Below are 22,639 nucleotides of genomic sequence, written 5' to 3' on the forward strand. Positions count from 1 at the left end.
TGTGAAGGCATATTTAAATATGTAAGTTAAAGTTCTATAAATATTACAAAACCATTTACACAAAAAAATGGAAAAATGTTTTAACATCATAAGAAATGAGACAATTTTACCTTATTTGTTGGCTAACTTTAAATAACGCAGTACAACCTATGTCTCATTATTGAGTTTTCAATAATAGTGGTAAAACTATAAAATCAAAATATTCATAGTGTCTGCAAAAATAATGCTAGTTATGCTAAAATAGTAAAATTAGTAAAAAAAGTCAAAATAATATAAATTAATTGATTACAATATATTTTTAACATTGATGTATAACTTAAAATAGAAATTTAACAAAATTCCTTGAAAATGTATCAAAAGCATGATAAATAGCTGTTTCCAATCTAAAATGCCAAAATTAGCAGTTTACATTTGAAAATGCCATGATTTGAGTTATTATTAGCTTTATAGCAATTGCTATTTTTTCAGGTCTCTACTTATGGCTAGAGACCTGGAAAAGGGGAAGGTTCTATTTTCTCAAAAGTGATGGTATTTTCCACAAAATTAGCACACAAAAAAGCGAGGTTATTTTAGTTTTATGTGCCCTTTTATTTAACTGCATTTTATTCTAAAAAATTAAACTATAATATAGCAGAAGTTCTATTTCATAATTGTTTTATCATACTACATTTTAAACTAAAGGTGCATAAAAATTCTAACTTTGTGTTGAATTTAGTCATCAAAAGACAGCATAGTGAACACTTCAACATTGCTTTATTTCAGGTTCTGCCTTCTGTCTTTGACGACAAAGTTGTAGTAGTGACTACATAAACATCCACTGTTAACTGTTTAAAGGCCTACAAAGAGCACACAGACTCCTAGTGCAAACTGATTGTAATTTATACTCGGAGAAGTCAACACTTTCAACATGTCTGTGTGCTTTTGTGTTGCAAATCCCTTGCACATCTTCTTTAAGTTTCGTAGTCCTTGAAAATCTCAAAATGATGGAGTTGGAGAATAGTTTTCATTAGTGAAATAACATCATCTGACTTTTGTTGATGTTCTTTGGGTTGATAACTCTATTTAAAGTCCTTAATACTACTGCAGAAGGGTTATTGTCTAACATCATTACCACTAGAGTAGTTTTGCCTGCTGTTCATATGTTAGTCACTTTTTATGTGCTTTGCAACGTAACTCAGCAAATGCAGCATTTACACATTAGGGTAACGGTATCGCATCGGATGCATCGTCAGCTTGTTGTTATTTACACGGTCTGTGTTAAAACCCTAAGCAAGTCGTTTAAAAAATAAAAATAGTTTGGTCGCTGCAGTATAAAAGAAGACGTTTGGAAAGCAAGCTTTTAAACAGTAATAAAGATTCCAAGGATAGGTGGGGCTGGCATGTTTAGGCGAATGAGAAGGGGGAAGGGGCTGCTTTCACAGCAAAAGAGAGGAAGGGAGAAGGATCCTGCGACAGCTCCATTAGCATGCGCTCCTCTCTCTCTCTCTCTCTCTCTCACTCTCTCTCTCTCTCTCTCTCTCGCCCCCCCTCCCCCTTGCCTTTTCAAGGAAATTCCGAAGTGTTATCCCATGTCATCTGACATTTCACAGGCAGTCAAAAAAAAGTATCAAAACAAGCATAAGTAACGCAGTTTAGTGCCGTAAATTTGAAGTATTTGGCACAAATTTATTTTTCACCTAAATTCTCCAACATAAACTTTATTAGACCTTTGTGCATACTGATCAAATATTTCCTACGAGAGTCCCACGACACTTTCCCAACACTTCAACCTACACTCAGATGTAATTTCGCCTATGCTAGAAATTTGCCTCACTTTTCTTTCCGCCTCACGAACCCAACCAGAATCTGTGTCCAACTTCGTGACAGGCAGCGCAGACCTCAGCTGCCTTACGCAGCAACCCAGTTCCAAGAGCCCAGCTCATGTTTCACTGCCGTTGGCATGTATCAGTGCCCGGCACAAGAGATTTCCCACAAGCTAACACCCCTCTCCCCATTTATCCATCCATTCCAGGAACTTCTGCCCAGATCAACGACCTTCCGGTCTCTAGAACAGACCACTGGCCGGCGAACGGACAGCTTGCGCCATCTCCGAGCGGCAAAGTGAACTAATTTAGCTTTAGTTAGGCATCTACCACAACACACTTTAAGTTCCATTCCACCTCGACAGAGCTCGCACCAGTGGCCTCCATATGGTCCTAGCTTTCGCTAGTCACCCTTCGCGGCACTCTGGTGTACCAACACCGAGTCAGTTCCGATTTTTCCTGATAGAGCGCTCTGCTTTGCACCTCTGAGGCCCCTTTAAGTTAGGCAATTAGCCTTTTTCATATTTTTTTTCTTGGTAGGTGGGGCAAGTACTACGCGGGCTTATTGCAGCCAATCAGAGGCCATTTCTCCCACTCCCTAGGACTCCGGGCCTCTCGCCCAAAATTTAACCACCTGTCACCTGGAAGATAGAGAGATTCGTGCTGCTGCCATCAATGCGATCACATCTCGCGCCGGAGCTTCATCGCTTGCGACTTTGACATTTTCGGCCGCAACTAAATTAAGAGATGTAATCTCTTAAGTTCGGGAGTTTTCCCTAACTTTTCATTTCATCTAGTTGGCTAGTCACTTTAGTTCAGCCGAGTAGCTAGTGCTTACGATGTCTCGCGATGGTTCGCCACGACCACTCACACTGCCTCTCCTGAGGGAGTGACTCACTTCACTCCAACCCCAGAATGGTAAGGGGAAATTCAACATCCTTTTGGATATACACTAGAGTCCCGTTATAGCGAGGTGTCACGGTTCCGGGTTTGATCCTCGCTATAACCGTGTCCTCGCTATAACCGAATTGGACAAATTTTGGCCCCCAAAAAATAAAAATTAACCAAAAATAGCATAAAAATTGTGTTTAAACCTGTATAATTGGAAAATAACAGGTAATATTAACGAAATATTAATTTCTGTGAGCAGATGTGTGAATTCTCTTTAAAACGATACCCCATAAGTACGGATGCGATCACCGATTGCGTCAAAATAACCAGAATACCCTACCGCGCCACGTAAGTATAGCATCTTGGCCCGCGGCCGACGCAGCATTGTCCTGCTATCTATTGCCGACGCGGGCTGTCTGCTGGCGGCCATGTTGGTTAGGGATGTTGTAACAGGTGGTGCTAGTGTAGCGCGACGATTTAATTCCTTACAAAAAAGCAGGAGTGCGGCTGCGGCAACGCAGGTACGCCTCAAACAAAATAGTCGCTGGAAAACTATACTTTTTTCACTTAAAGAAACCTGTCAACTTTTTTAGAAAATAAATTTGGGATTAAACTCAAACCATCACCACCCCTTTCCCGGACAGATACCACAACAACTGACCGAAACAAAAGTTACAAGAAAACTGCCCTAGCGATTCGGAAATAAATATGGTAGTGCCTACTAGAGGTGTAAAAGTAACGAAAAAATGTGTACCCGTATGTATTCGTTACTATAACAATTAGTACTCGTTACTATCGTTACTTCTGATACCGCATAACGCATAACATGCTATGTTATGTTGCAGCAACGAATCCAGTCGTATTGCGTACGCGTACAGTATGACGTTGCGTAAATAATAATAAATAGAATATAAACAATTAACAATATTTAATAATTAATAGTTTTTGTTAACCAAGAAACAATTAAATCTCATTAGAGCGGCTTTTTAATATTATCTCTTTTAAAATAACCAAAAAAACGTTAAAATACGCGATTATAAAAACAAAAACATACATATTTCTAATTTGTAAATAATACTTTCTTACGTTTTTCTGTTCCAATCTCAAACTTTGTCTACACACGGCACAGATAACTAACGGAAGTTTGATAAAAGAAAGAAAGGACGGGATTCTATTTTTAAAGCCACGCACTTAGGTGGCGACTGCACGGCTGAAGAATGTGACAGGCGTCAACGGCAAGATGTCTAGTGGCGAGCGAGAGGGGTGGAGATAAAGCAGACAAATAACAAAAGCGCACTTCAAGCGACCACGCCGTAAATTCCTCAAAAATACCTCGTTATAGCCGTGTTCTCGCTATTACCGTGCTCGCTATAACGAGATTCTACTGTATTTGCCTTCCCAGTTAATCTTTTGCCCTAACTTTTCTATTTATTTGGATTATTGACCACTGGACCCCTTTTTTGGTTCCAGTGGGGTGCAAGAGCCAATTCAAGAGTTTTTCAAGTCCCAGTTCAAGAATTAATTCAAGACTTTTCAATATTTAATCTACAAAATTCACGCCGGTCCCTCGTAAATTGAAGAATGCCAGAATCTTCCAGTTATCCTCAGCCAGTGAACAGTCCTCTGTGGAATATTGTGAACAGCACCAATCAGAACAATTAATGTCTTAAATCAATTAAATTTATTAATGTTATATTTATTTTGGTGAAAATAGGATAGTTAAATTTGTAAAATGTATCAGATAGATTTAATTGATATTTACTAATGGCCCGGGCCCTTTTTATAATTAATTCTGTCAAGGGTAATTGTGTATTTCAATGAATATCCAATGAAAATATAACCAATCTTAATTAACAATAAAACAGGTAGAAAATAAGCAAACCAGATTTTGTTTTTCACTTAAAATACAATCCACCTTTCTAGTTCGTATTGCGAGAACTAATTAAATTTTAAATGTTTCTCCCTTGTGTCCTCTGATTATATAGTTGGTACTGTGTAACCCATATAAGGCAGCTTCCAGAACTTTGTTTAATAAATTTATATACGGTTTTTTTTTAACTACACAAGGGCAGTAACAGTTAAGAGGCAGTGCATATAGTTTTTCAACTAAGCTCTTCCAGTCATTAGAGACATTTCAAAAGCCGTAAAGAAAAGCAACTGTGGTCAAAACAGGCATAAGTAATTATGTGTGTGTGTATATATATGCCATTTAGTATCAGCATTGCACCCGTGCGAAGCCTGGGTGGGTCGCTGGGGGGGGGGGGGGGGGGTTGTTTGTCTATCTATATTATATATATGTGTGTGTGTATATATATATAGAATCACACACTAGTGACCCACCCCAGCTTCGCACGGGTGCAATGCTGATACTAAATATACTACAGAATGTCTTTATATAATATTGATAATATAATAATAATAATTTTCTGCTCTCAATTAGTTTGATTATTACGGATGTAGGCCAATCTCTCAGATTCAATTTTTGCATATTGCTATATTGCTTAAAATCGCTTCGTAAATACTAAATAAGCCATTATTTCTCGTATTAAGTAAAGGATAAAAAATGGTTATTGTGGGTTATCCCTAAGAGATAGACATATACCATCGCGGACTTTTTTGTAGGCCTTTTTAAGTTGTACAATACTGTAGTACATTATTTTGATCTATCTTGTAGAGTTCAGCCAGAGTTTGCAATGTAAGCGCAAAAAAAGTGTTTATTTACGACATCACATTAGAAATCTCTAAAATTCTCTACTATATTATGCATGTATTATACATATAAACCTTCCTCTTGAATTTTTCTTATCTATTAAAAAAAACTGCATCAAAATCCGTTGCGTAGTTTTAAAGATCTAAGCATACATAGGGACTGACAGACAGCGGGAAGCAAGTTTGTTTTATACTATGTAGTGATTGATATATATATGTATAATATATTTGTTATTATGCTTGGTTTCCAGCAATAGCTTTATCGAAATACACTTATGGTATTCTGATTATGATTATTTATTACCATTGAGTGTTAAAAGATGCTTAGTATAAAGTGATGCAGTTTGTGGTGCTAACGTTGCTGTGAGCAGCCCAATAGCTAGATATGGGAATGTTTTGTTTCTGACCTCCAGGGAGCTTATCCACGAGAGGCCCTTGAGCAGAGCACTACCAAAGAAATTGAGCTTACTGCAGCTCTGGTGGGCTTCTACACTGCTGAAGTGGCACTGTACCCTCTTGAGACCATATTGCACAGGTGAGGGGAAAGTGTTGAAATACTTGTTGAAGTACTGAAATTTTAACAGCTCCACATGAGAAAGAATTAAGTGCGTGTTTTTTAAATACTTTTCAATAAGTTGACTTGTTTTATAAAAATAATAATGATAACCAACAAAGCAGATGTGACATAATTAACAAAACTCTATCTCACACAATTGGTCAGCTAACTTTTCAAATTTGAGATTGTTTAATATGCCCACTTTTGATTTCCCCATGCAATTGATTTGTAGCTTGGAATGTAATATTTTTCCCCACTTTTTGGCAGGTGGCAGGATTTCAGTAAGCTCTGTTTCCCAGAAGTGCTGAATGTCAGAAACATTAGGACATGTGGTTAGAACACTTTATAGAATTCAAGGGATCATTGTCTGATCATTTGATCATATTTATACCTTTCCCCGGAGAATAATTTTTAATAATTATTTCCAAGTACGTATCAAGATGTTAGTTAAGTGACTTAAGTAAATTTTGTTAAACACACATGTAGTTTTTAATTTTCACTTTCTGTACCTGCAAAATGTAGCATTTCTGATCAACATGGGTAAGTATGGGCAACCCACTGTTAACTCTCAATTCTACGATCCCATAAATATTGACTCTTTCTTTGTAACAATTTTTTTCAGAAAAGTGTAAAAACATTTTGTTGGAATGATCAAAATTTGAAAGAAATAGGCAGAAAAGTAATTTTGTTCTTATTTTTGGTGCTAGGTGTATTTGAGAGCTTTGGACTGATATGCAAGCATGTCATGGCTTGTATGGGAAGGGCTGTAACGTGAAAGAAACCCAGTAGGTTTGTGTATTGTCACTTGGAGCTTGCACACGTACACACCAACACTGACTTTCATCCAACTGCCCGACAGCAGCACTTGCATTGCATCCACCCCCTCCAATGATCACTGCCCCCTTCCTTACGTTATGCCCTATCTCTGTCTGTTGATTTCTCCAATGAGTATCATGAGGGAAGGGTTTTTTTTTTTAACATCTGAGCCTGATGTGCCACTACATTCCTCCCATCTCCTAAATTACCTGCCTACAAGTGCATGTGTTAGCCGTACTTAGAATCTCTGCCACTTACTGTGTTTTATCGCATAATCTTAGCACATTTTATACTAAAATCAAGTTTGAGTAGTAGGGGTGCAACTTTTATACAAAAAAAAATGAATAAATTTTAGTTGAGCAAAATTTATAAAACCAAACCTATTTATTCATGGAAAGTACATTTATTTAAAAAGTAGGCTATACAAAAGAACACCAAACAATTTAAATTAATGTAATACAACGAAAACATATTTTGTTCAATTTTATATATAAAAACGAAAACCGTGACTTGAACGTGAGCCTGCACTAATCCATAACTATCATAGTACTCAGTAACCACGAAAGAGTGCGGGCTATCAAATGTAGTTTACTTGGTACGAGGCAGAGCGTGCAATCGGCGAGCAATCAATATGGATATTCGACTATGTGCATCCAATCTATACGGCATCAACATATGCTAACTAGCACTTGTAACATTTTTATAAGCGGTACACACGAAGACAAACAGCTAAAGAATGTAACAAATGAAAACATCTTTAAAAGAAAATTTACACATCATATAATTTCATATTTATGTTAATTAAATAAGTAAGCAGTAATATCCAAAGGAATAATAAATTTCAATTTTAAAATACATTGTTTTATATGGGAACAGAAGTTTATGGGCAACATCTTACATGCATAGCTGCCAACTCTCACGGTTTTGGCGTGAGGCTCACTATTTGTAGATATATGTCACGCCCTCACGATGGAACATCCCTTCCTCACGATTTTTCGTTTTTTTACCTTGTACGTTTTTGTGTCAATAGATTGTAACTGTATCAATACGATCGTATCACACTAGATTGGTCGGAGATATATCGCTTGTAACCTCGATTCGAGATCGAATAACTTCGACCTGTTGCTTTTTTCGAACAGTTGCTTTTGATCGTTAATGGCGGCCGTGGTTGTTTCTAGACGTGTTGTTGGTTATGTAGTGGATTAGCGTATATATTCTTTGTTTATGATGTCGCAGCAGTGCGGCGTGAAGAAACACTACAAAACAACTATCAACAAGTTATATGCAGAAGAGTTTCCGCACATCATATCGTCTCGTAAAGGTGAAAATTATGTGTATTGTGTTGCGTGCCGTTGTGATTTTTCACTCGCGCATGCTGGCAGAAACGATGTGTTTAAACACTGCCAAACAAAAAATGTTGATAGCGTAAAGTGCATTGATTCAAATAAAAAGCTGAATTTTGTTTCTGATACGTCTGAGAACCGTATAATTCGTGCAGAATGTTTATTTACGTCTTTTATCGTGGAACACAATTTGCCAATAACTTGTGCTGATCAGGCGGGCTCGTTGTTCAGGAAAATGTTCCCGGACAGAGAAATTGCAAAAAAATACAGCTGCGCAAGAACATAAACATCAGCTATAATTGCAGAAATGGAAGAGGAAACTCATGCAACTAACGTTGAGATCTTGAAAAGTGAAGTTTTTTCAGTGGCGACAGATGGAAGCAATCAGGGTGATGCAAAGCTGTATCCTATCGTGGTTACTTTCTACAACAAAGAGACATCTGCAATGGTGAGTAATCTGTTGTCTGTCCCAGTTTTAGAGGGTAATTCGACTGGTTTAAATATTGGCAACCTTCTCCTGAGAGATTTGAAAGAAAATGGCATCCCTCTTTCTAACTGTCTAGCTAAGTGCAGATAACGCACCAGTGATGATTGGTAACAAAAGTGGCATAGCTAATGTCCTGAAGCAAGAAATGCCAAATTTAATTGTTATTGGATGCCCTTGCCACCTAATAGATTTAGCTGCTGGAAAAGCTACAGCTTGTATCCCTGTTAAAATTGATGAGATGTTAGTAGATATTTATTATTATTTACAAAAGCGTGAAAAATGCAAAGAACAACTGAAACAGTTCCAGAAATTACATGACACAGATGTAGCTAAGATATTAAAACATGTGTGTACACGTTGGTTGTTGTGGGAAGGTGTTTGGGACGGTTAGTTGAACAGTGGCAGCCCCTTACAAGTTTCTTCTTGGAAGAAACAAAGTCTAATCGTAGAAAAGAGGGAACTGCATGTTTGCAGAGCTATAGAATTCCTAAACTTGAACATTTTCAAGAAGGTAGGCCTAAATCTGATTCACAGTCCACAAAAGCTGACATAGGTCATCATGTTCTACCAGAAACTGACAAACTATCATCAAAGAAGAAAAGACAGGTGGACTCTTCTGCAATTTCCGTGAAGAAACCAAGGTCTGATTGCACTAAGATAGGTAACTCAAAGAAGCAGAATATTATGCCTACTACCTCTACAAAAAAATTAAAATTGGAACATTTCTGCAGGGAAGAAAGAATTTTCATGTTCATGTCATCAGACCTCTCCAAAACATTTTGTTTATTTGTCCTGAATGTTATACCAGTTTTTGAAAAGTCAAATACTTTTTTGCAATCAGCTGAACCCCTTATTCATGTTCTGAAGTCTGTTTTGACAGATTTGTTTCGAAATTTGATTACCAGATTTGTTATTGCATCTGTAGTCACATCTTTATTTATTTGTTTTATTTATTTGTAATTGTTACATGCCAACCAACAGGACAAAGCCTTTAATGGATGGCACACAATTAGATACATATACACACACAATAATAAACATAAATGAAAAACACAAAACAATACAATATAATACATATAAAAACAAAACACACATAACGAAAGACAATAAAACAAAATTCAAACGTTACAATTTAGACAATATAGAACTAAAACACACATGATCATTAAGAACTAAGGAAAATAATTAAAGTCTTTATCAAATTTTTTAAAATTGGTTATTAGCCTAAAGATAAGATCATTATTTCTGTTAACTGTACATAAAGTGGAAGTTAAACGACTGTTAAAAGGAGGTACTCTTAAACAGGTGTTGTCAAGTATATATTTACAGTTTAATTTGTTAGTATAACAGTTTTTAGTGAAAATAGAGTCAAGTAATTCTCTTCGACTTGAGAGAGATATCAGATTGGGTAGAGGAAGATGTTTTTGATTAATAATATTTATTAATTTATTCTGTATATTTTCAATTTTAATATTATCACACATATTGATGTTGTTCCAAATTACTGAGCAGTATTCTAGTTTAGACCTAATTAATGCTAAATAAAGTGAGAGGATAGAATCAGTTTTTGTAGCATAACATGTGACATATTTAATTAAAGCTAATGTTCTTCGGGAACTAGAAATTAAATGTTGAACATGTTGGTGAAAGAACAATTTAGAATCTAGAATGATACCTAAATCTTTGAGAGAAGAGGATTTCTGAATTAAGGTGTTGCCCAATTTATAATCGTATTTGATAGGAAGGTATTTTCTAGTAAAGGATATTATTTTTGTTTTGCCTTTGTTGAGGGTCACAAGATTTGTTTTACACCAGTTATTAATTTCATTAATGTCAGTTTGTAATAATACAGTCATTAAAAAAGAAAATTTTTCTACTTATTTTTAGATCATCTGCGAATAGAGTGCCAGAAGAATGATTCAGAATTTGAGTAATATCATCAATAAATATGTTAAAAAGTAAAGGAGACAAGGTACCACCTTGAGGAACTCCAGAACTAGCTATAAAATTTGAAGAATTGGAGTTGTTGATAGATACAAAAAAAGTTTGATTTTTAAGGTAGCTAGAAAACCAATTAACATAATTGTCACAAAGACCGAAATTATGTAACTTGCCTAATAGTAATGAATGGTTTACAGTATCAAAAGCTTTAGCAAGATCAAAATAGCAGGCATCTACCTGACCCCTGCTAATGACTTCATTAAAAATAGGATTGAGAAAAGTCATTAGATTGGTGGCTGTGGTCATTCCTGATCTAAAGCCATGTTGATTACTAGATAAACGATTTTTTGGTTGGAAATTAGTGATTTTAAAAACTATTTTTTCAAAAATTTTAGAGAGACCATTTAATAGTGATATTGGTCTATAGTTAACCACATTTAATTTGCTTCCGTTTTTATGAATTGGAATGACTTTTGCTATTTTCCATTTATTTGGAAACACTTGGGTTCTTAAACTAGTATTAAATAAATGTTTTAATAGGGGTACTAATAAATGTGAACAGCCTTTCAGAATAAAATTAGGAATCCCGTCGGGTCCTGTAGACATTGATGGTTTTAGAGCCCTTATGCCCCAAAGCACAAGGCTGTCAGAAACAGAGGGAACAGATATTGTATCAAGGAATGAATTTAAGGTGGGAACTTGGTAATTGACATTAGAGGACACATAAACACTTGAAAAGTATTCAGCAAATACATTAGTCAACACCACTGGATCACTAGATACATCATTAACTTTTAACGAATGCTGTTCATGATAACCGTTTTTTATTAATTTGACATAGCGCCAAAACTTCTTAGGGTTGTTCTTGATATTATTGTTAGTGCTTCTGGTCCAATTAATTTTATCACGCTTGATAAGATATTTGGTTTGTTTTCGAAAAAATGAAAATTTAGTATAATAGTACATATTTTTGTTTCTTCTGTAAAGTTTGTGAAAATGATTCTTGGATTTTAAAGCTTGAATTAAGTCCTTTGTAAACCAAACAGGGTATTTAGATGGTTTGCTAATGAAAACGGGGATGAATTCATTAATATTATGACATATACAAGTAGTTAATTGATCAACAAGATAGTTAACATCAGTAGATTCATAGAAATGTGACCAATCATAGTTTCTAACAGCATTGTAAAGACCAAGATAGTCACCATTTATATAGGACCTAGAGACTCTAGTAGAACTGACCACATAAGGAATGCTGTCAGATATTATTTTTATAATTAAGGCAGGATGATATGGATCTTCAGTGACGAGTGCTTCATCCGCATGAGGTACTGAACATTGCGAGATGTTTGTAAAACAAAAGATCTAAGAGGTTTTTGGATGATAGGATTGTATTATACTGAAATAGACCAAGACTAGATATAAAGTTTATAAGATATTGTGCTTTAGTCTTGATGTGCTAGTGCATGATGTTGGTAGTTAAATTATTGGTCCAATCAACACCTGGGACGTTAAAATCACCAAGTAGCACTAACTCATCTTGATAAGCAGCCAGTTTATCTTCTAAAGTCTCAAAATAAGATGAATAAATATTTGGAGATGTTTGGGGTGGTAAATATACATTGCCAATTATAAAGGATTTATTCTGAGTCATTTTAACTTTTAACCAAACAGATTCAATTCCGGGGTAGTCCAGGTGAAAAATAGGCTGAATAGAAGTGAATTTAAACTTATTGACTGCTATCAAAACACCGCCACCACGATCTTTAGAAGTCAGCAAGGCGTCTCTATCATTTCTGTAGATTGAGTATTGATCTGTGAAGTAGTGGGAATTAATGCTAAAATCATTGAACCAGGTTTCAGTTAGACAGATAAAATCATAATTAGAGATAATAATGTTTTCATAGAATTCTTTTGATTTAGTTCTTAGACCACGGACGTTTTGATAAAAAATTTCCAATTCCTTTGAAATAGGATACACAAAACAAATTACGGTGCTCCTCCTGGCACCGGAGACTGGTTCGTTGCAGTGACATCAGCTGGTAAGGGCTTCGTGGGGATGACGGTCTTATCAGTGCTGACGGAATTATTTGATCTAGAGTCACTGGTAGCAATTTGATCCAGGTGGAGTTTACCGTAGAAGGGACTGATTAAGCACCCACTCGGCCAGAATACTATGTTATTTATTCTATTAAAATCTTCTTCAAGTACTACTATGTGAAACGAAGCGTAAGAATCGAATTTGGTTCTAAGTTTAACTACCTTAACATGTGAAAGATTGAGTTCATTAGTTGAGTTCATTAGTTATATAGTCAACTATCTCGTTTGCATGAACAGAAGGATCAAAACGAGTAACAAACTGTGCTTTTGTTCTTCTCGGAACAGGCTTTGCGACCGTTTTAAGGGTGGGAATATTCCTTATTCCCACTCTCATCTGTGTTTTCTTTCTTTCCGGCTCACGCTTGGATTCTGTATTCACATTCATTTTGGATTTTCGTGCATTATGCACAACGGTGAAGCCGTCAGAGTCAGCATGTTGGTTGGTGTGGTTGTTTTTGGTGACATCACTTATTTCTCGCTGCGTCGGAAGTAGGTCACTGGACGGACGCCCGTTACCCGAGACTCTCTGTGCTGCTACACGTTCAGTTTTTTTGTCGCTCGAAGACTTCGTTAAAGCCTGATTATAAGATATCTCACTTTTATTTATTACAAACAAACTTTCTTTTATTGAGATGAGTTCTTGTTTAATCACAGCCGTTTCAGAGCGGGAGTCGATAAGCAGACACTTAAGTTCAGCGTTTTCGTTTTGAAGAGCATCAACTTTATTGCAAAGCAGTTCAACCTTTTTAATTAAATCATCAAGTTTAAGAGCATCTGGCTTCATTATTTCCAGCTTGGTTATCTCCAACGTGGGTAGTTCCTGAGTTGCACTAGTACTGGAACCAAATTTCTTGGTCGGCGATCTAAACATTTCCGTGTTGACGACCTGCACTGACTTTAAAGAGAGAGGTTCATAATGGGGCAAAAAAAACCCGGAAATCAGGTTGATCTAAGATGGAAGAATTAATATTTGACACCAATAGACGATGTTAAACCAAAATAGATTAAGACAACCGACGGTAAACGAGGAGCGCGCACGCACATGTCCGTCGGCTATGGACTCCCGGCCGCATCTTCTATTCTTGATGTTGATTATCATAATAAAACTAATCAGAAAGATGATTCAGATTTGGTGATAGGTAGTGCAGCTCACAGGTCGTTAGAGAAACTGGATCAGAAACAAAAATAAATATTTTTTACTTCAGTTAGAAAATATTATATGTCTGCTTGTGATTACATGTTGCACAAGTTTCCACTGAAAAGTGACATATTGACACACGCAGAAGTGGCAGACATGAACTCTATTCGTACTGCTTCTTTCTGCAGTCTAAGGTTCTTTTTTGAAAAGTTTCCCAGTATTGTGGTGAAGAATGAAGACCATGATATGGATTCAGAAGTAGACTTATTGGAAACAGAGTTTTGCTCTTTTCAGGTGCAAGAGATTCCAGAAGAGGTGGTAAAACAGAGCAGAATGGATATGAAGTGGTCATTGGTTTTGGAAAAATAAAAAATCCAGACAATACTTTAAAATATGGCAGACTTTCCAGGGCAATGCTTGCCGTTCTCTGTATCCCACACAGCAATGCAGTGTGTGAAAGGATTTTTTCACAAATTAAGAAAACAAGAACCCAATTCAGAGCATCAATGTGTGATGTAATTCTAGAAAAACTGGTCAAACTGAAATCATCACAGAGAGGACTTTGTTATGAACAGAATTTTGATGCAAATTTGTTAAAGAAGGCTAAATCTTCAACATGCATGTCATTGAAGAAGTGAAAATTATCTGCATTGAATTTGTAGGCCCATACATGTGCTGAAATACTAACCCAACCTCAATTTACAATTTTATAATCAAAATTAGTTTAAAGTTACATTATTTCTTTGTACATATAAATGTTTCCTCTAAAAAACTACAAATGTAATTGAGTTAAAAAATTAATTATATCTTATTAAGAAAATGGTGAGACCGAAACATTTGACCATATTGGATGGGAAATCATATTGTGTAGGTACATCTTAAATGAGTATTGTAATTGTATTTTCCCATTATAACGACCAAACTGCTTGAAAACAACTTGAAAACTGATTGCTGTTGCACGGTGCTTTATCCTTTCATCCATACAAAGCGCTCTAAATCTAACGGGACCAAAAACATAATGCTAAGTTTATGTGAGAATTTTTTTCTCTCCAAATTTTGACAACCTAAAATAATGGTGCGATGATTATGCGATAAAACACTGTACCTTTTAAGAAATAATTTAGTAAGTAATATAATTGTTATGGTCACGTTTTATTGCAACTCCCCAAGTATATTATGTGTATGTAAGGACGGGGCAGCATCAAGCACAACCCCTTTAGAACACACCCTCGTACAATTGGTGCAGTACGAGTGGTGCAGATTTAACATATATAGTAAGTAAATAAATCAGGAAATGTTTTTAATGCGTAATAATTAATTGTAATGTGGTATTAAGAGCTGGCAGTGTTTTTGTATTGTTATTAGTTCTCATATATTGATTTATGACCTAACGGTAATCCGGAAGCTTCCAGTCGCCATGAGACCCTGACAAAAGCCCAGTCTCTCTTCTACCACCCGGGATAGGAAGCAAATTCAGCACCTCGGGGACATCACCATTGGTAAACTGATTTAGTAGCATCCTTCATTCATTATATTTAACTAAACCTTCTTTTCTTCTTCTTCAAGGCCTACTCTGAATGGTAGACTGTTTAAACTAAATATTCAAGTTCCTTGCGGACATTTGAAATTACGAGATCTAACTTACAGGCTATCTCACGTAGTGTCCTGGTCCGCCCTTAAGCTGATAGCATTGACACTGGCATTTTTATAGTTTCATTACAAGAGATTTATGTGATATCACGGGTAGAGGATTGTGTGAATAAACAGTGTTACCATTAACCGTAAGTATTCTGTTTGTGCGCCCATGTGTGATGCCTTAAGATACCACTTAGGTCTATGGTATAACACATTAACAGTGTGCCCGATGCTCAGAGCAGACCAGGTCAGCGAGGTTTGAGGAGGTGAGTAAGGCGTTCAAGTCTAGGCTACACACAAGCAATGTCACGACCCTGTTGGAGAGTCTCCACCGGATCCATATGCCCATCAAACATACAGTGATGCCCAGTTAACTTCCATGTACGAGCAGGACGTGAAAAGCCCTACAAAATCCAATTAATTCTTCATTTACCCCAACCGCATTCTATTGATTGCAATGCTACAAAATTAACTAGAGTAGGGCATATTGTGCTAATGGAACTGTGTGGTGTTATTTGAATAGGATTTGCCCTCAGTTTTGAAATTCTAAGCATGCTTAATTAAAATGGTGGACTATTTATTTTATGCTATTTTTTTAAGTCACTAAAAATTCCTTTCCCTACATTTTTTTTAAAATCTGACTTGAAAAAAAATAAAAACAATGATATTCAATATTCAAGATATAAATTGTTTTCTATTTGGATCCAATTCAAACTAAAAAAAAATTTATATTCGCACAGGCCTACTGTAACGTGTTCTGTTTACTTCTCTAGTCACAAATCATGATTATTATTTTTTGCCTGCAATTACAAATTGTGGTTGGCTGTAAACTTGTGGACTTTCTTGGGTGATGCTTCAGTCTACCCTCTTCTAGCCTCACTCAGCAGCTCTGTCCCGTGAGCTGGGTTCAAACGCACACATGCACACTTTTTATATAATTTTAGCTTAGTAAGTAAATGCTTAAAATTTAAAAAATTACCAAAAAACTAATTGGGGAAAAAAAATTGAATCACGAAGTGTGGTTTCAATTAGAAAAGTTCAAGTACTACGCTTAGAATGATGGAATAAATTTCTTCAGATTGCATTGTTTTTGTAGCCTGATTTTAGCGTGGCTTTATTTTCCCCAGAGGCTAGCCTGAAACTTTGGAAATGGGTAAACACGTAGCTGATATAATACTACATATGTCTGAGGCAACAGCTGATGAAGCAAGTCTGTTGTTGTATGTGAAGGCTCCATCTGCAAGGCACGAGGACCATAGTGGACAACCTCGACACGGGCTACGAGGTGACACCTATCCTCACCAGCTACGAGGGAGCGTGGGACTGCTACGAGACGACACTCACGCAGGAGGGGGTGGCGGGCCTGTACCGAGGCTTCGGTGCGCTGGTCTTCCAGTTGGCGTCCCACGTGACAGTGGTGCGTGCGACCAAGTTCATGCTCACGGAGTTGTCTGGCCTGATGGCCTCACCTGCCAAGCCGGGAGCACCCTTGCAGGCTCGCGCTCCCCTCATCTAGGGTCCGCTTTAGAAATATAGTCATTTTGATTATTTAATGTTCACTTTCTGTACAGTGAAGTTCCAACATGTGTGTGTCTATATATATATATATATATATAATCTTACATGTGCAAAATTAGAATTACCTATATATATATATATATATATATATATATATATAGAGAGAGAGAGAGAGAGAGAGAGAGAGAGAGAGAGACAGTAAACTCTCGATTATCCGGTTTTCGGGTTATCCATGCTTGATTTTTTTATGAAGTTGTAAAAAAATTGACGTGGTGTGGCTACGCCGCAACTGCGCTGCGTGTTTTTTTTTTTTTTTTTTTTTTTTTTTTTTTTTTTTTTTTTTTTTTGCTGTGTCAGAAAGATATTTACCTGACCCTTCAGACCCTCGTTTCCCGCCATCTTCATCCGTCAATTTGTCCCACTTTAAAACCAAAAAGGAATGCCTTGACTGCTGCTTCCGGCTCAACTCCCCCCCCCCCCCCCCCCCCCCCTCCTTTTTTTTTTTTTTTTTTTTTTTTCATTTTCTTTTCACAGCGCCCCGCCACGTTAAAAAAAAAGGGGGTCCCTCTACCTCCTTTACCTATTGGAATATTGCATCATTAAAACCCGTAAAGCTACACAAGATGAGTGCTTGTGTTTTTTTTGCCACGCACACGCACACAACGAGGTCTCACACACGCACAAAAGGAACAGGGCTCTCGTACACACGGGGGGGGGGGGGCAGAGAGGGAGGTGGTTTAGGAATTTCCCCTCTACCGGCCGAAGCAGCCAGTAACACAATGGGAGGGGGAGGGCTTCTTGAAACCGCCGAGAGAGAGAGAGAGAGAGAGAGAGAGAGAGAAAGGGAGCATGTTGTTCGCCACCAGACATCCCTTTCTCCCCCCACACCATCACCCAACAACAGCCTTCATTCTTTCTGGACAGCCCCGGTGCCAGCATAGCCACAGCCTTTGTTTACTGCGTGAACCTTTTTTCCCTTCCAACTAACGGTATTTTTCATTGTTGAAGATGCCATTTAAATCACTCTTTCTTACGAAAGAGCCAACAAGGAAGCACTCGTAATAACCAGATTAGTTTAGGATTACTATTTACGTAGTCAAACTGACGGTGCATTTCAAAACTCTCGTAACTTCTAAGGTCTCGTAGTATCCCATACTCGTAGTTAAGACTGTAAAGTGCATCCTAATTTTAATAGGCGGAATTAACAAGAAACGATATCTTGCCGCGCGAGGTATAAAAATAAAATGCAACAGCTGGAAGGGGGGAGGGGGGGGAAGGTATATAATATTGTGCTGTGGTTAAGACACTTATTTTATAGTGATACTGGATAATAGGCCGTTAAAAGGGTGGAGGGAGATGCTGAGTTGGGACTGCTGCCGCTCTCCCTCCCGTAGCAATAAAGGGGGCAGGAGAAGGATGGCGGCAACACAGTGCCAGTATTGTTTACGGTCCACACGGTATACAAAGCCTTTGCTTGTACTCATAAAATTCTACTGAAGAGACACTCTTTTGCCAGTAAATACACCATTTTTAAGCGGTGAAACGGATTATCCGGGTGTTTTTTATGGGCATTCAATTATCCGGGCATCCGAAGGTCCCAATTAACACGGATAATCGAGAGCTTACTGTGTGTGTGTGTTTGTGTGTGTGTGTGTGTGTGTGTGTGTGTGTGTGTGTGTATATGTATGTATGTATGTAATTTTAATTTTGCACATGTAAGATAACTCTTTTGTGATTTTAGATTTCCATGAATTTAAAACATTCTTATAATTTAACATAATTTTTCATTTATACACTTTAGCTGTGTGTTTATTTATGTAAATTTGTGTATATGAGATGATACTGGTTCTCTTTGGAACTGAGATTGGAATGAAATTTGTCCTGTCAAAATTTTTTCTGATGTAATTTCTGAAGTGCTGTATGTTCTGTATGTAGTTATATAACTTATTTTACTAATCAAAGCATAATGTTATTTGCATGATTATCAGTTGAAATTTAATTGAATTACCAAAGAAATAATAAAAGTTATGTCATGAACTTGTTTCTAAACATGTGCATTATTGTGACTACACACTCAAGTCCCTCAAATAGACTAAATGAGAACACATACTTCACTCAACAATTCTCACAAATAGAACTCCTCTTATCCAGAACACATTTTTCAAAATTTTTCAAATGATGTGACAAAATTGTGCCAAAACTTTCTTGCGTATGTGAGAGGTGGGATATTGCTTAAACCAGATTGTATATTCCCGCCAGACCATCGTGGTGCAGCGCAGTTTGTATAGCAGGTCCTTCCTCTTACCACCCTTCCCGGGAATTAAGTTACCGTGTTCATGTTTTCCACCAATGACGCTGAGTAAACATCATGAGCAATACTGCTAAACAGCAAATAAAAATGCACTGTAGAGGAAAGAGATCCCACTTGCCAGCTGTGCATGAAGGTCATTTAGCCAGTACTGGAGTCTTGATAGTCACGTTTTCCTGTAATTTTTTTTAGATATGTTGGTTTTGTAACTCTGAGTTATCTTTATAATTTTCATTGCTGAATTTAGTTTTCTAATATCCAATAAGTTAGCATTGTCTTTGTGTGCCATATGTTTAATGATGTTTAGCACCATTTTCATAACTGAATTTACAAATGTAACTGTCTTAGAATCAGTATCTGCTAATATTCCCAACAAACTGGATTTTTAATGTACAGTAGAACCCCGATTTAACGAAGTGCTATGGTTACCGAAAATATTTACTCTAAATCGATGTTTCATTAAATCCGATTTACCGATTTTCAATGACCCCCGCACTCATAATCGCGTCCCTACGTTTCCATATCGTAGACAGGGTCGACGCTGATATCTTGTGCTGCCGTGCTATCTCAGACTTCGTCAACTTTACATCTTCAACGTCTTTTAATCACGCTCGTACGGTCCCCGGTTCGTACGTACACCTCGGTCGTACATACCGATTTTCAGAAACCGTGAAAAATGAGGCATAAAATTAAAAAAAAGTTTAAAAATACCTATGTAAAGTGTAAGAAATACGTTAAAGTTTATTAAAGTACAGTCGCAACCTGCAGCGTTTATAACAAATACGAGATACATACACATTGTGTCACAGTAAAAAATTAAAAATAAAAAAAATGGCCGCAAATTGATGGAAAATTTCCGTCAATAGCGCGCCGTACGCGGAGAAAGGTCATTGTACTCGGTCAGCTGTTGTTACGGCGCGGCGTAGCAGCCGGCTGACTCTTTGTTCGCTGAGCTGCGCAGCACGTATAAAAAAAAGGATTACAAAAACTAAAACACCGCGCACAAAGCTCTTACTGAGAATAATAGAGCTGTAGCAAACCGTATGTATTCGGTACTGAGTAACAGGTGTGCCATCTAGTAACGAGTAACGAAACATTACACACGGCTGCATCTCGTTACTCGCATTTTTCGTATGATTTACGCATGCGCGCGCATATTCGATGAATTTGCGTTACAAAGAACGATGTTTGTTTATTAAGTAAAGTATAATTTGGAAATTCGTCGTCAAAGTTTTTTTTACTGTTTATTAAAGGAGTGTGTGTAGACAAAGTTTGAGATTGGAACAGAAACAACGTAAGAAAGTATTGTTTACAAATTAGAAATATGTTTTTTTATTATCACTTATTATCACGTATTTTGTTCTTATCTTAAAAGAGATAGTATAAAAATGCCGCTCTAATGAGATTTAATTGTTTCTTGGTTAACAAAAACGGTTAATAACAAATATTGTTAATTGTTTATATTCTATTTATTATTATTTACGCGACGTCATACTGTACGCGTACGCAATACGACTCGATTCGTTGCTGCAACATAACATAGCATGTTATGCGGTATCAGAAGTAACGAGTAATGTAACGTGATACGATAGTAACGAGTACTAAGTAATTGTTATAGTAACGAATACATACGGGGACACTTTTTTTCGTTACTTTTACACCTCTAGAGAATAATGATAATGGCGTATTAGTGTGACGTGGTCACAAGTTGAAAAAACCTGGAGGATGGGAAAGGGAATATTTGGAAACGTGTGATTATTGGCTAGCACTGGTACTATGCGGGCGTGTTTGGAAGATAACGTGGTGAGTCAAGCCAGGGATATGGATGGAGAAGGGGGATGCGGACAAAGAAACCATTTATGACGTCATGTGTCGCGGACAGTCTATCTATCCAGGCACGCACCTACGCAATTCAGTTACAGCGCCCGGAGTTTTTAAGCAATTTGAACAATTATTTTTAATTTTTTCATATTTGGACAGATGATGCAAAGGCACATATTAATATATAGTACCTCCATTCTATTACTGACACCACAGAGTGTATTTTTTAATAAGATTCCATTACAATTTACTTTCATTTTTTGGAAATCTATATTATTATTTTAATAAATTGGTGTTTTTTGATGGTTCCTGAAAACCTTTACGTTAAATCGCTGTTTTCGTTAAATCCGTGTTCGCAAAATCGGGGTTCTACTGTACTTGTTTCTAATTTATACCTAACAAACTGAAACACAGAAGAAAACTACAAGTTTATACATTCAAGTGTAACCAATATTTTCTATTTACCCATTTGTAGTACCATCTGCATCTATCACTACATTATGGCTCTGTATTGAAGATTTAATAACCCTAAACCTGTTTAAAAGTTAGATTATGTCTTCTTATTTTTGGAAGAATCATGGGAAGATTATAAGCATGTTTATAGGATGCTATGGAACAAAAAATGTCCAATAGTGTATTTTCTTTCCTACAGCTCTACGGTTGAAGCGTAAAACTGAGGGGACTAACAACACAGCCAAAAATGCAATAAATGATTGCTTGCCATATTGTAAATGACTGATATGCAGAGTGTAATGTCACAACCTTTTCTAGACAAAGTAAAATGGTGTCTAATTTACAGGCAATGTGTAATTTTATTATTTATTTCCGACGTACAGTTGGCAGCCTCTCAATCACAAGTACAGGATACTGGTAAACCTTTGATGTTATGACAGTTTTGTAATGAACCGTCAGTTGCATGCTAAATTTAACTGGTAATTACAAGTGCTTCCTTGTTCGCCCTTTCTTAAGAGGCCACTCCAGTGTTTCAGGGGCACTACGCAACCTGCGTTAACCTCATAAGATTCAATGCTATTTTCATTTTGCTTATAACTACTAATTAACTAATATAGATTTCGAAATGATGCTTGCTTGATATGTAAGACAACGATGCTCTTATCAAACCCCTTTCTTCAAAAACGTGCATAAATTATGGTTTTATACTAATCTTTACTAATATGCATAATTGTATTGTCTAGGTTTGAAATCTGGCCGGTTTTAAAGACATGCCAAATATTTTGGTAAAAAACGTTAACTGTCCGGGAATCTAAAGTAAATAATCTTTAAATCTAAATGTTTACGATGTGCGTGAATATTATAGAATGGTCGTGACAGAAAAAATAATGCAAAAATTTATAAGTGTATATACAGTATCTTGGATATAAGTCACTTTCGTCCTAATACGAGTAGCGAAATATTCAGGTAGGGGTTCGTAATGGTCCCAGCAGGATACCGGCGCCAGCGGTCAGTGGTCAGCGGGCCAGGCCAGGGTGGGCGAGCAGCATTTGTCAACAAACAAATTTTTGTGAACGAAGTGCAAGAGAAGGCATATCGCCAGAAGAGACATGCTTTTTACA

At 36.8% G+C, this 22,639-nt stretch overlaps 1 protein-coding gene across 2 annotated transcripts in view; it reads left to right on the forward strand.

The window, feature by feature from the left end:
• LOC134527154 (mitochondrial outer membrane protein SLC25A46-like) overlaps nucleotides 1-18,985 on the forward strand; it is a 253,647-nt gene extending 234,662 nt beyond the window's left edge. For both annotated transcript variants that reach the window (XM_063359548.1, XM_063359549.1), the window contains 2 exons: nucleotides 5,816-5,937; nucleotides 16,649-18,985. In XM_063359548.1, the coding sequence (XP_063215618.1) occupies nucleotides 5,816-5,937; nucleotides 16,649-16,934 (408 nt within the window). In that variant the 3' untranslated portion in view covers nucleotides 16,935-18,985. The remainder of the gene's footprint in view (nucleotides 1-5,815; nucleotides 5,938-16,648) is intronic.
• The last annotated feature ends 3,654 nt before the right edge of the window (nucleotides 18,986-22,639 follow it).

The sequence above is a fragment of the Bacillus rossius genome, chromosome 1 (assembly GCF_032445375.1).
Source record: "Bacillus rossius redtenbacheri isolate Brsri chromosome 1, Brsri_v3, whole genome shotgun sequence".
In the NCBI taxonomy this organism is placed as follows: domain Eukaryota; kingdom Metazoa; phylum Arthropoda; class Insecta; order Phasmatodea; family Bacillidae; genus Bacillus; species Bacillus rossius.